The sequence below is a fragment of the Pezoporus occidentalis genome, unplaced genomic scaffold (assembly GCF_034315485.1).
Source record: "Pezoporus occidentalis ecotype Australia unplaced genomic scaffold, CSIRO_AGI_Poc_V1 ctg56, whole genome shotgun sequence".
NCBI lineage: Eukaryota > Metazoa > Chordata > Aves > Psittaciformes > Psittacidae > Pezoporus > Pezoporus occidentalis.
The window spans coordinates 501,392-516,253 of record NW_026915899.1 but is presented as its reverse complement, the minus strand read 5'-3'; the positions used below and the strand labels follow the sequence as shown (position 1 = coordinate 516,253).

The 14,862-nt window shown below is 38.2% G+C and overlaps 1 protein-coding gene across 2 annotated transcripts in view; it reads left to right on the top strand.

Moving 5' to 3' along the window:
* NAMPT (nicotinamide phosphoribosyltransferase) overlaps positions 1 to 12,817 on the top strand; it is a 30,449-nt gene extending 17,632 nt beyond the window's left edge. Inside the window, exons 7-12 of one of the 2 annotated variants that reach the window (XM_062638277.1) lie at positions 1,068 to 1,293; positions 2,426 to 2,545; positions 5,039 to 5,056; positions 7,780 to 7,920; positions 8,075 to 8,209; positions 9,895 to 12,817. In XM_062638277.1, the coding sequence (XP_062494261.1) occupies positions 1,068 to 1,293; positions 2,426 to 2,545; positions 5,039 to 5,056; positions 7,780 to 7,920; positions 8,075 to 8,209; positions 9,895 to 10,008 (754 nt within the window). In that variant the 3' untranslated portion in view covers positions 10,009 to 12,817. The remainder of the gene's footprint in view (positions 1 to 1,067; positions 1,294 to 2,425; positions 2,546 to 5,038; positions 5,057 to 7,779; positions 7,921 to 8,074; positions 8,210 to 9,894) is intronic. The other variant, XM_062638278.1, reaches the window with a different exon arrangement.
* The last annotated feature ends 2,045 nt before the right edge of the window (positions 12,818 to 14,862 follow it).

The following is a 14,862-nucleotide window of genomic DNA, read 5'->3' as shown; positions in this document are numbered from 1 at the left end:
AAGAGAGAAGCGTGTTTTGCACAGCATATTGAAGTGGTGGTATGAGAGCAAACAGCTCAAACTACCCTAGTTAAAGTTCACATTGCCAAAGGCAGACTGCAGTCACCCTTTCCAAGTTAATACATAAAAAGCCTCTCGTGCAAAAGACTTGAATTTTTCCAGAGCTGATCTACTGTTACACAACCTCCAGCATGAGGTTGTGTTGTGAGAGTAGTGCTTACCTCTGGCATGCCATCAGGGTGGCTCCTTGGGCTGCCCTGGTCTCTTTGAAACACATTTTGCTTTGTTTCTTCACTACTGTGATCTGGGCCCTCTCCACAAAGTGGTTAATGCTGGCATTTTATGGTAAAACTTCAATGCCCTCTAGCTCTTACTGCACAAATGCGCTTTGCATGAGAGCATTTGTAGGTGTTCACACACAAGTTACTAAAGTCAGTTGATCTGTACAGTCTGATCTGTAACAGCCCCATACAGAACAGCTACTGCAGGTCAGCTAGCATTCAGTAACTTACTACCTCTCTTAGCAGCATTGTTTTATGTGCTTGCCTGTACCCTTGTATCAAGGGTAATGCCCTGGAGTTCCTCTAGAAGAATGGTTGTATGAGTGACTGTAATGGTTTTTATATCACTATTAAAAAAGAAAATAAATCGTGTTTTCTTCTAAGATTTTCCTAACACACGCTGTTAATGCTCTGCTTCTCTCTTTGTACTCTGAAGTTGCCAGGGCAGATGTTCTGTTCATGCATCTTTAGTTTCCCAACTGCCTGAATTTCAGATTTAAGAGTAACTCACAAATGCTAAATAAATAAAGACAAAAAAAATCACGTTTACATGTGAAAGAGGTTTCGTGTGTCAAGTGTTTGACTTGTCAAAGATAACAGGGTGCTGTTTACTCAGTATATAGTGTGTTTACTGTCCATGCTACACAGAGCTGATAAGTACATAATTTATGCTGTCTTGTAATCATATTGCCTAGTGTTATCTTGAACTGCTGCTGGTAGGAAACAGAATGTGTGGGTTTACATATTAATGCTGCTCTAATACAGATTTTTCAATTGACTTTACAGTACCATAACGGCTTGGGGGAAAGATCATGAAAAAGATGCTTTTGAACACATAGTGACACAGTTTTCTTCAGTGCCTGTATCTGTGGTTAGTGACAGCTATGACATTTACAATGCTTGTGAAAAAATATGGGGTGATGACTTGAGGCATATAATTGAAGACCGAAGTCCAGAGGCACCGCTTATTATTAGACCAGATTCTGGGAATCCCCTTGACACTGTTTTAAAGGTAATCAATCCCTTCTTGAAGTCGTTGAGATGGGTAATTGTTTGCTTTGTAATGGATGGCTAATAAACATGGGGAATATAGTGCTCTAACTTGATATGTGTAGTATGTAGTTGATGCTGGATAATTTGGACCTATGAAAAATGTAAACATTTGCTTCAATATACACATGAAAACTGCAGTCTGAATAGTTTAATCTTTTTCATCATCAAACCCGTTCTTGCATACCATTCTTGAAGCTTTTACAACAGTTACCAGTTTTACCAGATCTAATGATGCTGAAATGGTTCTCTATAAGGAGAAACTTTTCATCACTTCATGACAAATAAAATGGAAAACAGCTTGAGTATTAGTAAATGCCAGGCCAATAGAACTTCTTACCACCAAGTTTAGTTGCGTATTAATGTAATTTCCTGCTTTATGCCACAAAGACAAGTTTATCACTCTTTAAGTAAGACATGCATTTAAGTCAGTGGCACATCCAAGTTAAAAAGCAGTTCTTGCCTCATAGTTCTTTAGAGAGCACAATGATTGTTGCAGTTCTATAATAAAAGCTGTTGATATTTGTGTGGTTGCCAGCCCTGCTTTATTAAGAAAGTAGGGGAGATTTTAGTTATGTTGATGCTGTATCAAATCAGATATATACAGCTTTATCACTTTTCTTTTGGGACAAGTGACATCACACATGAACTTTGAATAATCTATCAGAGCTGATAAGACAAACTCCAAACTAAAGTGTTTCATTTTAATTATTAGTGGCTAACAGAATCTCAGAAAACCGAAAGCTTCATTCACCATCTTAAGGAAGGTCAAAAGAACAGCAGGATCTTCAGTTGACACATTTAATAGCAAAAACTGACAGCAACTAAAGACAGAAAGGAGGGAAACAGGTTCTGAGTAGCTCTTGGGTACAAGTTCATAAAGGCTGTATGGTCTGTGACTGCTTTAATCTAATGGCTTCTGTCCCAGTGGCTGGTATGCTTTTTTGTTTCAGAGCCTATGTGGGTAGATTTAGAGATGGATATGTGGGCATACTTATGGGTTTTTCTCTTGACTCAAATGTGGAAGTTGTTTCTTTATTGGAATGGCAGGCTTATATTCTAATTTTGAATGATCTCTCTTCTCTTTTCAATAGGTCTTGGAGATCTTAGGGAAGAAATTTCCCATTACAGAGAACTCAAAAGGCTACAAGTTGCTGCCACCGTATCTCAGAGTTATTCAAGGGGATGGTGTGGATATCAACACGTTGCAAGAGGTAGGAGATCCTGTTCATGTGTCAGGGTGACACTGGCAATCTTGATATTTAATCTGGACTCAGTTATGACTAGTCAGATGTTGCAGCAGAGACTGCTGACCCCACCCTGCCCTTCATTTGACACTGGCAGGATATCCTGATGCATAAACCAAATTCATTATAACTCCACAGGGAATTATTAAGATGCATAAAAAAACCTAAAAAGCGTTTCCTAATCCCTCTGTTGTAACCTTCTCCTGCCACTGTCTCTCCTTTTGTTTGCTTTCATCCTACTTGTCAAATCTAATTCAGGTCAAAGTCTGGCAATGTTTAGCCCTTTCATGGATACCTAAGGCACACTGCATGATTGCTGTGCCATAGGAATGGTAGTAACTAACTGGTTTGGCTCATTAGTTACATACCATCTGAAGTGTTCATATATTGAAGGTGTAGATTTGAAGGAGACTTGTTTTTAAAAACAAGGGAGGCCATTTCATTGATACAGCAACTAGTGGAATATGCATTGTTGAAGATTAGACTGTAGTCTGAGTCAAAAGTGCAATTCATCCAGACAAAAATTAGTTATTTAGTAGATGCTGAATGCTTGAAACTACTTACTCACCACTATTGACTAGATGGAGATACTAGGTAATATGATGTGGTCACAAAGGTACAAACTGCAGTAACTACACATGAGAGGTGTATAAAAGGAGGACTTGACTTTATCAGGTTTGTCTGTGATCATTCATTGTCAGCTGAATTAGAGCTGAAAACAAAAAATAAGTTGGGTAAATTTAAGATTAATTTTACTTGATTTTTATTGACACTTGTCTTAGCTTTCTAGATAGGCACATCCTTAGTGGCTTCCTAACAAAGATGATTTTCGATGCTTCTCAAGAGAGACATCGGTCTTGGGTTTTAGTTAGTCTGAAACTATCTGCACATCTCAAATGGATGCATAATGTGAACCTCAATGATGGAAATCAAGTTTGTCACTCAGATCCTTAGAGAGCAGTTAATATTGAGATTGTTACTGGTATGCTAGCTGTAGTGCAGTCATGCACTATATTTTGTTCCTCCTCCAATAGCCTTAAAGCAAACTTTATTTTACTTCATTTTTTTGTCCCATGTGGCTATTGAGAATATACAACTGTGTTGATGTGCTTAACAGAGCACCAGGCATGAGAGGTTAATAGCTGGAAAGAAACTCTTATCATTAAATACCAGGGGAAGAGTCTTTTAAATAAACTTCTGCATGTTCTCAACAGCTGCTTAACAGGACTGATGGCTGTGTTAGGCAAAGTATGTTGTGGTTGAGATTTTTATGGGTTGTGACAGGAAAGAAACTGGACTATAAATCCTTTCTTGTAAGGAACTCAAAGGTTGCTTTCTGTAAGTTATATACAAAATTCAAAGATGCCCATATAGTATCAATGGTAATAAAAAATTAAAACTAGTATTTAAAATCTTGACTTTAGAGATAAAAATGTATTACTCTCCAAGTTCTAAGTAGAGCAGGAAAGTAATTCCAGCAGCTAATGGGAGAGGATGAGAGACAGAAGGAACAAATCTTTGTTCAGATGATCTGCCTGTGTACACATTTTCCTTATCAAACTGTAACTGCTTATGAGGAAAAGTCTACCTGCAATACATAGTAGAAGTTGAAGATCCAGTTCCACAAGTTGTAAAGAGCAGATAGAGCTCACTCCTGCCTAGTGGCCACCTTATCTCTTCCTGACTCTCTCATCTTGCTGTGCACCTCATGTCAGCTTTGGTCATCGAACCACTCACTGGTCATTAAACTAATGTAGCCCACTCATGTAGCAGCAAACTAACTAGGCCAGAAGTGATCAATTCTGTGGTTCAGGGAATTAAATTGGCCCTCAAAATGGGCCAGCATTCACTAGCACAATACAGGAGAGAAAATAAACTGTTGTCTTGAGCTCGGAGAAGCAGGCAGGAAGGAAAGAGACACTTCTCATTGGACAGCAGCAAGTTATGTTGGAGCAAAAAGACCCATGATCTTGCAGCCTAATGTTAGTCATGCTTAAGTTTAATACATCTCTTTATCCTCTCATGTCAACAAACCCAAGGTTACGATGCTGACTTCTGAAAGACTGGGTAATAGCTTGCCATTTAAAAAAATAATGAACAAACCACCCAAACCCAAGCCAACTCTGAAGTATAATTCATCCCTTTCACAAAGGGGTTTACATGAATGAATTATATGAATGTATTGTTTTCTCATCTTTCTCCTCCCTCCCCTCTTATAGCCTATGCAAGTGATTATTCTCATTAATTCCTATCAGTCTTAGTTTCTAGGCATGACTTATTGTTATGGGTCAGATGAAAGGTAATGGGTACAATAGGAAAAACTAGAATGAGTAATGATAGATGAGTTTCATTTGACTATATCCAAACTAGCTGTTCACTAGTTTGATAGTTAGAAACAACAATATAGAAAACAACTCTATATCAGTATAAACTGGATTTTAAAATTCTTTGTTTTAATAGGGGATGCTGGTAGAACAGGTAAGGAACCTTTTCTGACTTTCTTGTAGCATTTTCACTTTTTAAAATCATTCCAATCTGCTAACTCCACAATGTACTACACTTTCAAAGGATTTTCTTTGAACATTCAATTTCCAGATGTCTTTAAATTTTTATACAAAGAAAATCCTCTAATCTGGAGTCACAGTAGATACATTAATCATGTTCATAATGGTCAGAGGAAGCTGGTCAGAACCTTGACACATGAACTGTTCTGCCTGTATACGTTTGAAAGTGTGAGATAAGAAATTTTTCTGAATTGTTTTCCTTTGGTGGAGGCTTCAGTTATTTCAGATCTCCCTCTTTTCTTCCCTATTACTGCTGCTGTTTGCCATCTCTTCCCCATACCTAAGGAAGCTGTTATCTGGGCCTCTGCTGTGTGTCACTGGTAAAGCCAGAACTGTCTTTCAACTTAGTCTAGATTTCCCTTCCCCACCCCTCACCAGCCAAAGGTCAGTCTAAGAAAACCCCTTGGGAGAGGAAAGGTGGAAGCGAATTCCTCAGCCAGGGTAAGTGAGGAGTTGTGCCTGTGGCACAGATGAACAAACCGTTTGGAAATGAGAGCAGGAACAGTAGCTGAAAGGGGTTTCACGTTTCTTCTCACCCAGGCAAGAAGGTTAAGCAGCCATGGCTGAACTATGCTATACTTGTACTAGCATCTGTTAACCTATAAGTGTCCGTGAACATGAAGTCTAAGCCTTGGTAGGATGTTGTCTGTACCAGGTGTTTGTGCCACATCATGCAGGCATGTTGAAGTGAGTTCAGTGTCAGACCTGATCTATAAAACTGGATAAGGAAAGGAGTGGAATACATTGCTCAGGCTTGGCCAACTGTTCGCATAGGTTCAGGCTAGGTCAGCAGCTTGACAGAACTTGATAAGAGTCCAGGTGGGGTTTACTTACATTTGCCTTCTGACGATATGGTGTAGGTAAGCAGAGCCCATATTCAGGCCCAGTCAAGTCTGTTTTTTTACAGTACTGTTGGTCTTATGCTTAAGTAGAGGGTATACAAAATCCCTTTTCTTACACTTCCTTTGTCATTTTCTGCTCGTTCTGAGATGCTTAAGGCAGAATTTAATTCATTTCAATCCTGTATTCTCCCCGAGTACCCCTTTCAACTGCTTCTGGGAGAACCTAATCACCTGAAAATACGGATTCCTTTTGTGCATGGTCACCATTTGAAAGGGCATGACTACTGCTAAAATTCCCAGGTTTCTCATGTGGTGAGGGGGTATTTGTTCAGGATACAAAGCTTCCAAAATGGAAGTCATGGTGGTAGTGCCCAAGGCTCGTTTCCCTTGGCTTCTTAGATGAAGCTGAGTAAGCTGGTACCATTAGAATGATAGAAACACACTGATGAGACCTCTACTGGGGAAATCCCTGCTAAAAATGTAGTGGAGATGTGTTTTAGAGCATACCTTCAAAATGTGGTAGCTCTGCAGTCCACCTCTTCCATTGGCTGGCTCTCTCAGGTGTCAGACTGAGAGTATCTGTGAAGAGAGTCTGCATGTGATTAAATGAGTAAGCAGACTGCTCTTCTGTTCTCAATAGTATGCCCTTCTGTTTACATTAGTCACCTGTTTGCCACTGTCTGAAGTTGGAATTGCCTTTTTTTTTCCCTTATGAATGAAACTTTAGTTTTGCCTTAGCTGTCCCTTAAAGTGGTTTGACATCAGTAGCTCATGAAATCGCTCTGCTCAGTGCTACTCTGATGTTTCTATTTGATGCAGGAGGCTGAGACTGCACAGAATGAAGATTACCAGATTTCTGATGTTGATTTCTGAAACTGTGCTGTTCCCCATAGATTGTCATTCCATTCTGTTTCTCACCTTCCTTTTTTCTGGATGGATGGGATTTTTGCTGTTTTACCCACTCTGAAGTTTTCTCACACACTTTTTTTAGTAAATGGTTGGGAGATAGGAGTTCAAACTCTTGTGTTGGGGCGGTGAGCATCATTTCACGCTGTAGTAAGGGTAACAGGTCAGGGAAACAAATCTTGGCTATTTATGAGCATGACTGAACTAGCACCTGCTACTCCAGGTTAGAGGATATCATGTTTGTCTGGATAGAATGAAGGTAGGAGGAAACAATATAGTAAGTTTTAACTGACTGCTGATAGCAGTGAAGTGCACATTGATCTATATCTGCCTGAGAAGATAGCAAAGCAAACTTTTTGAGCAGCTTTATGTATTTCCATTTCCCATCTTCATAATTGCTAATCTAATTCTAGTCAATGTGATTTTTGGGAGAACTGCTCTGTTGAAATTGTTGTTCAAATGGGTAATAACTTTCTGGAGTTGCTGAGCAAGATGACTGCTTTGTTTCAGGATACATGCTATGCTTTGAAGTCTTCCCATAATTCTGAAAAATTGGAAGGCTCAGAAATACTCCCTTGAAGTCTTTCTTTAGAGTTCTGATTGTCTGGGCACTGCATTACTATACTACCCCTGTTTTGGGAAGTATGTATGCTGGCATGATAAATAGTTTTAGGGCAAAAGCTTTCTACAATTATGCCATGCTGGAATCACAATTAAAAATGCAAACCCAGTGCCAAGTATTGACAGAATTGTTACGTACATCTCCTGGAAACTGAATGTTAGCTGGTTTAATTGTCTGTAAAAGCATCTTGTTTAAGTAGTGTAATATTTTCATGGAAAAATGCCATCACCTGAAAGTATGCACCATCATAATTTTCTTTCTTCTTAGATCGTGGAGGGAATGAAGAAGAATAAATGGAGTATTGAGAATATTGCCTTTGGATCTGGTGGAGCTTTGTTGCAGAAACTAACCAGAGACCTCTTAAACTGTTCCTTTAAGTGTAGTTACGTGGTGACCAATGGTCTCGGGGTAAGTCTTAGTAGAACTTCTACCATTGTGTTTTCAATAGAGGCCTCCCCACTTGAAAACCCTTGACATTTCCCATTACACTTCCACCACCTGCACTGGTACAGGAGCTCCACAAAGCCCTTTCCTTTAAAATAAAGTACTCTTTGCACTTTAGGTAAATGTCTTCAAGGATCCAGTTGCCGACCCGAACAAAAGGTCAAAGAAAGGACGACTATCATTGCATAGGACACCTGCTGGAGATTATGTGACGCTTGAAGAAGGCAAGGGAGACCTTGAAGAGTATGGACAGGTATGGATTTCCAAAGTGTATAACGTCATTCCTCATGCAAAAGTAGGCTGAGAAAAATCAAGTTTTAGTTAAAAACTTAATTTCAGAATTTATTTTTCATTATCTTTGTTCAGCTTCCTTCTTATTACCTTAAATGTCCCTGGTGCCAGATTCAGTAACAGCAGAAAGTTAGGATGCCAGTTGAATGTTCAGGCTTTACAATTAGAAATCTGTCTTTTGTTTATCTCCAGAAAGTAGAGAACATTGTTGCTTTTTCCCTGAGCTAATGTTGCAGATCATATGCTAACAAGTAGTTTTGTATGGGCTATGTTGCGGAATTTGAGTAGTGATCCGAGTTGGAGGTGGGAGAGGGACAGCCATAACTAAAATTTGTTTCTACTTAACCACTGGGATTTTTAAATAGTTCCTTCAGGTGTTAATGCTCTGTACATGGAGTAGTTACCCAGTGTTCAAAAATGTAAATTTAAATGGGAATTCAGTTTCTTTCCCTGTTGATTCTTTACAAGTGCAAAATGAAGTGCTGTTTCAGTAAAATAGGCACAAACTCATGCCAATGTCAGGCTTTCGGTTTGGCATCTTCTATATTTTCAGTGTGCAAGCAATGGAATGCTTAACTTTAGAGCATGTTGAGTCTCCCTGAATTGAGAGGACTGAACATAAGTTATCAACTTGCACTTCAGCCTTTAGAAGCTGGAAGTTTTAGTTTTCTGGTATATAGAAGCACATTTCTGTGCTGCTAGGCAGAGGGATGTGCTACTTTATGCAACAGTAAGCATAAAACTGAGATCTGAGAAATTTCAAGATGGAAAACAATACATTGTAGATAATGTGTTCTGGAAAAAAACATCTAGGAAAACATATTTTTCAAAGTCATATATGCAAATATGCATGTATATGTTTGTGATATTCATCATATATTTATATGTATAGAGGGAGGCACCTAATGGTGAGAAATCTAAATGAATCACAAGTCTTTGCCTCTCAAATTAGGCAAAATATATGTATATAGCTTCCTTAATTTTTGATGGGTGAAATAATTGATTAAAAGAAATTGTCCTGGGACATTAAAGGGGTCTATTTGTTGTACAGGTTCTGGGACTCTCTGGGAAGTTACAGGGAAATCTATTCTTGGGGTCCTAATGCCACACGTCCTTGCAATAGGTCATCAGGCACAGCGACTGCTCAGTGTTGCTGCTGTGCTAACACACAACAGCACAACTTCTGCACAAAGCTGTGCTTGTTGCTGTTTCAGTGTGCTGTTTGCGAGCACTTCTTGATGCACTGTTCCACAAAATGTTTGTGCAGAGGGGACTCTGAAGAAAGATTTTGATTTTTCTTTTTTCATAGTAGCTCTAGAGGAAATCACAGAGGTTTAAATGAAATCTTTACTTGAATTGTATTTAATTGGTTGAGTGTCACCTTTCTTAATAGCTGTAAGCTAGTAAGGTGTATTTAGCATGTATGTATTTGGCTTTGGCCAGATATGGACAGCTCACTTTAGGGCCTAATCAACACAAAGCTTTTGTTCTGCCTAACCATTAGTGAAAGGTGTCAGAGGAAGCTGTGAAGACAATGTAAAGCTCTAGTCTTACCGGGTTAAGGGTTTGGGTGCTCACTTTTGAGTTTGTATAACCTATGTTGTTGTTGCCAAATCAGTCTTACTGAAGCAGTGGTGTTTCTTGCAGGATCTCCTTCATACAGTATTTAAGAATGGAAAGGTAACGAAGTCATATTCGTTTGATGAAGTAAGACAAAATGCCAGGCTGAAGAGCAGTGAACTAGAAATGGCGTCTCACTAAGTTTCATTCCATGTCCGTGTATGTGTGTGTGTAACAAGTACGTACTGCATAGCTACTGGGTTTATTGTACAGATTTGTGTGTTTGTGTTTTATGACATCGTAGCCAAATTATTTGTTGGTTTATGGACATACTGCCCTATCTTTTGCCAGTCTTTAGAAAAGATGGAATCAGGAAATGGTACTTACATTGTAAACCGTATTTAATGCTAAAGTGTGCTTTTTAGGGTCCTTTGCCAGTGGTGATTCAATCTGGTATTGATCTTTTCACAAATGAGACAGAGCTGAGAAACTTTTTTATATATAACAGAATATCACAAAATGGATTTACATAAAATTATCATGATTGCTTTATGTTTATATTTAACTTGTATTTTTGTACAAACAAGATTGTGTAAAATATATTTAAAGTTTCAATAATTAAGTCTTTCCAACTTTTCATGATTTTTATGAGCACAGACTTTCAAGAAAATATTTGGTGGGGAGGGAAATCCATTGCCTTTTGTCCATTAATCAGCAAATAACACATGGCCTTAAAGTTTGTTGTGACATTGTACCATTTGACAACTAAATCAGGAGTCATATCTCTTTAAGATCCCATAGAATTGCTGACCTCACCATTTCTTGTAGTTGTCTGTATTAGTAAATCTGCATTAAAGCAAATTGCTGTTCTTACTAGAAGGTTTAGGTACTACAGACCTTGCTAGCACAGTAAGGTATGTAAATGAAATGCCAAATCTGAAAGGATTCTCTACTGCAATTTAACTTGCCAAGTCTATCCCACTTGGCATATGCACCTCAATATTTTAAGAGTAAAGTTTTTAAGAGATCTCCTCTTCCACTATAGAATATATGTGTAAAATACTGAAATATGGAAGCGGTGTATTTTAAAGTAATTACACTTCTGGGTTTATTTTTCATATGCTGTAAGTGACATGACTTTAAAGCAAAATACTGGACTGGGTAGTGCACTTTTTTACTTTTTTGTATTTTTTTCATTGATTTGCCTTTTGTCAGACTGGATGTTAAATTGTAAAAATGTTTAACTATTTTTGTTAACAACTTTAATAAAACTTTATGCTAGCCAAACTCCTACACGAATGGCAGACCTGCTTCCCCTTCTTGCCCTGCCTTATTGGGGTGAGGAGGGGCTTTTATTTTGCAGAGGGTAGCTGTAAAATAATGTGTTTGAGAGATACTTTGGAACTGTCTGCACTCAATTATATTTGCTCTCTGCATCTGCTTGATTTGAGTTTCTGCTGGAGAATGAAACCGATGAGGATTTTATTTGAGAAGCTATGTAGTAACCTCTGAGATGTTCGACAGTACTGTAGGATGGCTCTCACTAGAAAAGTACCTCCCTTAAAAACAAAACCCAACAGCAAATGGCTCCTGCGTTATGCTGGTGATCAGCTATCGGCCAATGGCTCAATCTAGTGATGTAATTCACGCTTCTAATTAGTAAACGATGCTATAGAAAAATTGTAGGGGTCCTCTAAAATAATTTAAGCTACAGAATTTTATAAAATGTGCTTTTAAAGGAAGACTGAAAAGCCATACTTCATTGTTCTTATTCTCTTGCCAAAAAGGGCCACATCAAAGCACCCATAATGTTTCCAGGGTTTATGGTTAAGACGTTTATGCCCAGTCTCAATAGTTCTTGTTAATAAAAACTTGTTTTCCACTTGTAGTGTATGTAATTATACATTGAAGTGATTTATTGTTTCAAAAATAGTGCTTTAGTAAGTCTCTAAATGCTGACCTTTCACACTGAGGAACTGCCTTCCCTTTGCTATTAATGATACTGTTTGTATTTGGCCAGGAAAGATTTTAAATCTGGACCTAGGATCAGTAGCAGGTAAATAGTACAGAGCCTATTTCACTCCTCCCCATGTGTACTAGGGAATTTTATGATGTATGGTTTAAAAACAATAAAGTAAATGCTGCTTTCATTCTGTACCAATAAAGATTTTGATAACTATTGACTACCCATAACTGATATTTTTGTACTTAAGAACTGAGGATATACTGTGGAAGCACTGTTTTCTTGTGTACCATAAAATACATTAGTAACTGTTCAGTATTGTCTAAAACTTTTACGTTATTAGTTGGAGACTTGAAGCAAATTGTCTACTTGTGCATGTCACTTTCAGGAAGTTGTCACATCACTTATTTTATTAAGTGTTAATAACTTTAAAAGGGGAAAAAAGAAAACCACCTGGTGCTATTCAGACCTGAATTCATGTGCATCTGTGTTTGGCGGTTTGACATTCTGGGTATTAAGGAGTTGACAGAAATGACTGCAGTGCTTGAACCATACAATATCCTAATTCTTCCAAGTGAAAGCAAACAGCATGTTTGTTTGCTTGAAATTGCTAGATTTGTAGTCATGGATATATTTTAATTATGCCCATTTCATAATATAATACAATATTTGTACTTAAAAATAGGAATTGGGAATTTTGTGTTTAATACTTTTATTTGTAACCATATTTTAGCATAAGAAATGGATTTTATAGGACTTTTTTTTTTTCCTTCAGCTGCATGATTATGAAAAGATGCTTTTTTTGGTACTTTAAAAGGTCTGAGGAGAGAACAGGAGAGTGCTTAATTGTTTGTTTTGCCAAAATCAAAACAAAGCTTAAAACGGGTTTTATTTCTTGTAGGTTTTTACATTCCTTCTTAACCTGTTTAGTGAAGAATAAATATTCCTCACTTAAATCCTCTGTTAAAGTAATTTTAATGTACTTGGCATCAAACACCAGTATGTAATACACATGGTAATAAAGTTTAGTTCTGGCAGTGAAAATAATAGCCATCTGACTGTGTCTTAAAGTTGTGATGTTGGGCATTGGATGTCATTCCCGTGCTCTTTGTTGCCAAACACAGAGCAGAGCTGTGCTGTCATTACAGCCCTCTGCAGGGGAGCTGCTCAGCTGGCTGACATGCAGTTAGTGGTTAAGGGATTGCGTTTCAGTCAGCTCAGTTCTAGAGAAGGGAAACTGGCATCTTTTTTATCTCCCTTTTTGGGGGGGAGGGGGTGCATCTTGCCTGTTTGTGTGCAAAAATGAAGCACTTGTAATTGAATTTGATATAAGAAACTATCCTCTATTTATGTTTGATATAATCCTTTCTCAAATAAAGATTCAGTATTCAAATTTTGCTTCTAAAGCTACTACAAAACCTTGTTTAAAAGCAAATTAACCAAAGACATTGCAGCCTTCTGTTCATTTCAGTATCTTTCAGAAAATAATGTCAGCTCTTCAGCTGAGAGAATGTCTTACGTTAGGACATGATTTTCGTTATTAGTTGTGCTTCTAATTCCTACATAACTTGCAGCGGGTACATTGCAGACACAGATGCTGTTAGTATGGGTGTAGAAAGCGGCCATTTTTCCAAACAGACTTGCCTATCCCACGTGCCCTTGATCACTGTGCTTGTAGTAAGCATGGGTATAGCCCTTCCCAGATCTTCACTTGCGAAGCCAAGCCATCAATCAATCAATAAGGCACCTGGTGTAAAGAATATTATCATCACTTGTTGCTGGTCCCTTTTGGTCATATTGTAACGTAAAAAGGGATCTCTGACAATGGTCTTTTCTTAGCACCTGAATTTAAAGTCTGTTATGTTCTCTTTACAGAGAACATGCACCGCCTAAGTGGCAGGCAGGCAGGCAGGCCTCTTCCTCTTCCTTTCTGTGCTGGTGAAAACCTCCAGCTATTCCAACTCCTTCCCTTCTAATCAGCCTTTGTGTAAGTTCAAGGTGCTTACCAATGGTGAGTGTGTGGTTGTGAGCTCCCCGGTCATCACACAAAGGAGTCTGCAAGGAAATTCCAGACCTTGGACTGCACAGGACAAGGCAAGGGACTCATAAATGTGTCTCTTCATATGTCCTCTGATTCTACAGTAATCAATAACATAGTACCTGTGCTGAGCTGCTCAAGGCAGGAGCTGTGAGGATGGATGCGTTTGAGTGATGGCTTTGTTAGTAGCACAGCTGGCCTTGTTAATGATTTTAATAACACCCTTCAGAGTTACCTAAAACTTCAGTTTTAATTCAGGGTATGAAGGTATGAAAAAGTATAAGGTATGAAAAGTACTGAGCAATAGAGCATTTCCAAAAAATATTTTCCTGGGGCATGGTATGTTATTGAAGAGTACTCAGATTGCTGCTGCAACATAATCCAGAGCAAGTCAAAGGAAAAGGGAGCAAAGTCAGCAGGATTCTGCTGAAGTAACACACTTTGTTCCATACCATTTTCTTACTAATCTTCATCTGCCTACTCCTAACTGCTTTCTGAATAGAACTTCTAGGATTTTCGATTTATGATGAGGTTTCCTGGAACCAATTGCAGTCTCTCTCCTATTCCTGGCTAGAGTAGAGAGGTCCTTTCAGGACGGTTAGGGAATCATCATGCCTCTAGCAATGATTTTAATTCCCTCTTATACAACTTTTCTGAGTAGAAGGGCAAGTTTATGGCTTGTTTACCTTAGAGCCAAAAAATCAGAAAACTTGAGTTGTGTAACTCCATTTTTTTCCCCCAGAAATTTCAGCTGTGTTCAAGTTAATTCAAGCTGTTTCTAGATCTCTACTTACACAAGCATATTCTGTTAGAATGTATAACTACATTTAAGATTAATATTGGTCTATGACATCTGAGGATCTGATTGTTAGTAGTTGTTCCAAAGTACACATTGTATGTAGCCAGGTGATCATAAATTATTTAAAATGGCTTCAGAATTATCTATACTTACAGTACTTAAGAAATTCAAGTGGGTAGATAAATAATGCATGAAAGGATCTGGGAGCTGGAGGTTTTTACTTTGTCACTAGTTTAGGTTATTACTATGGCTATT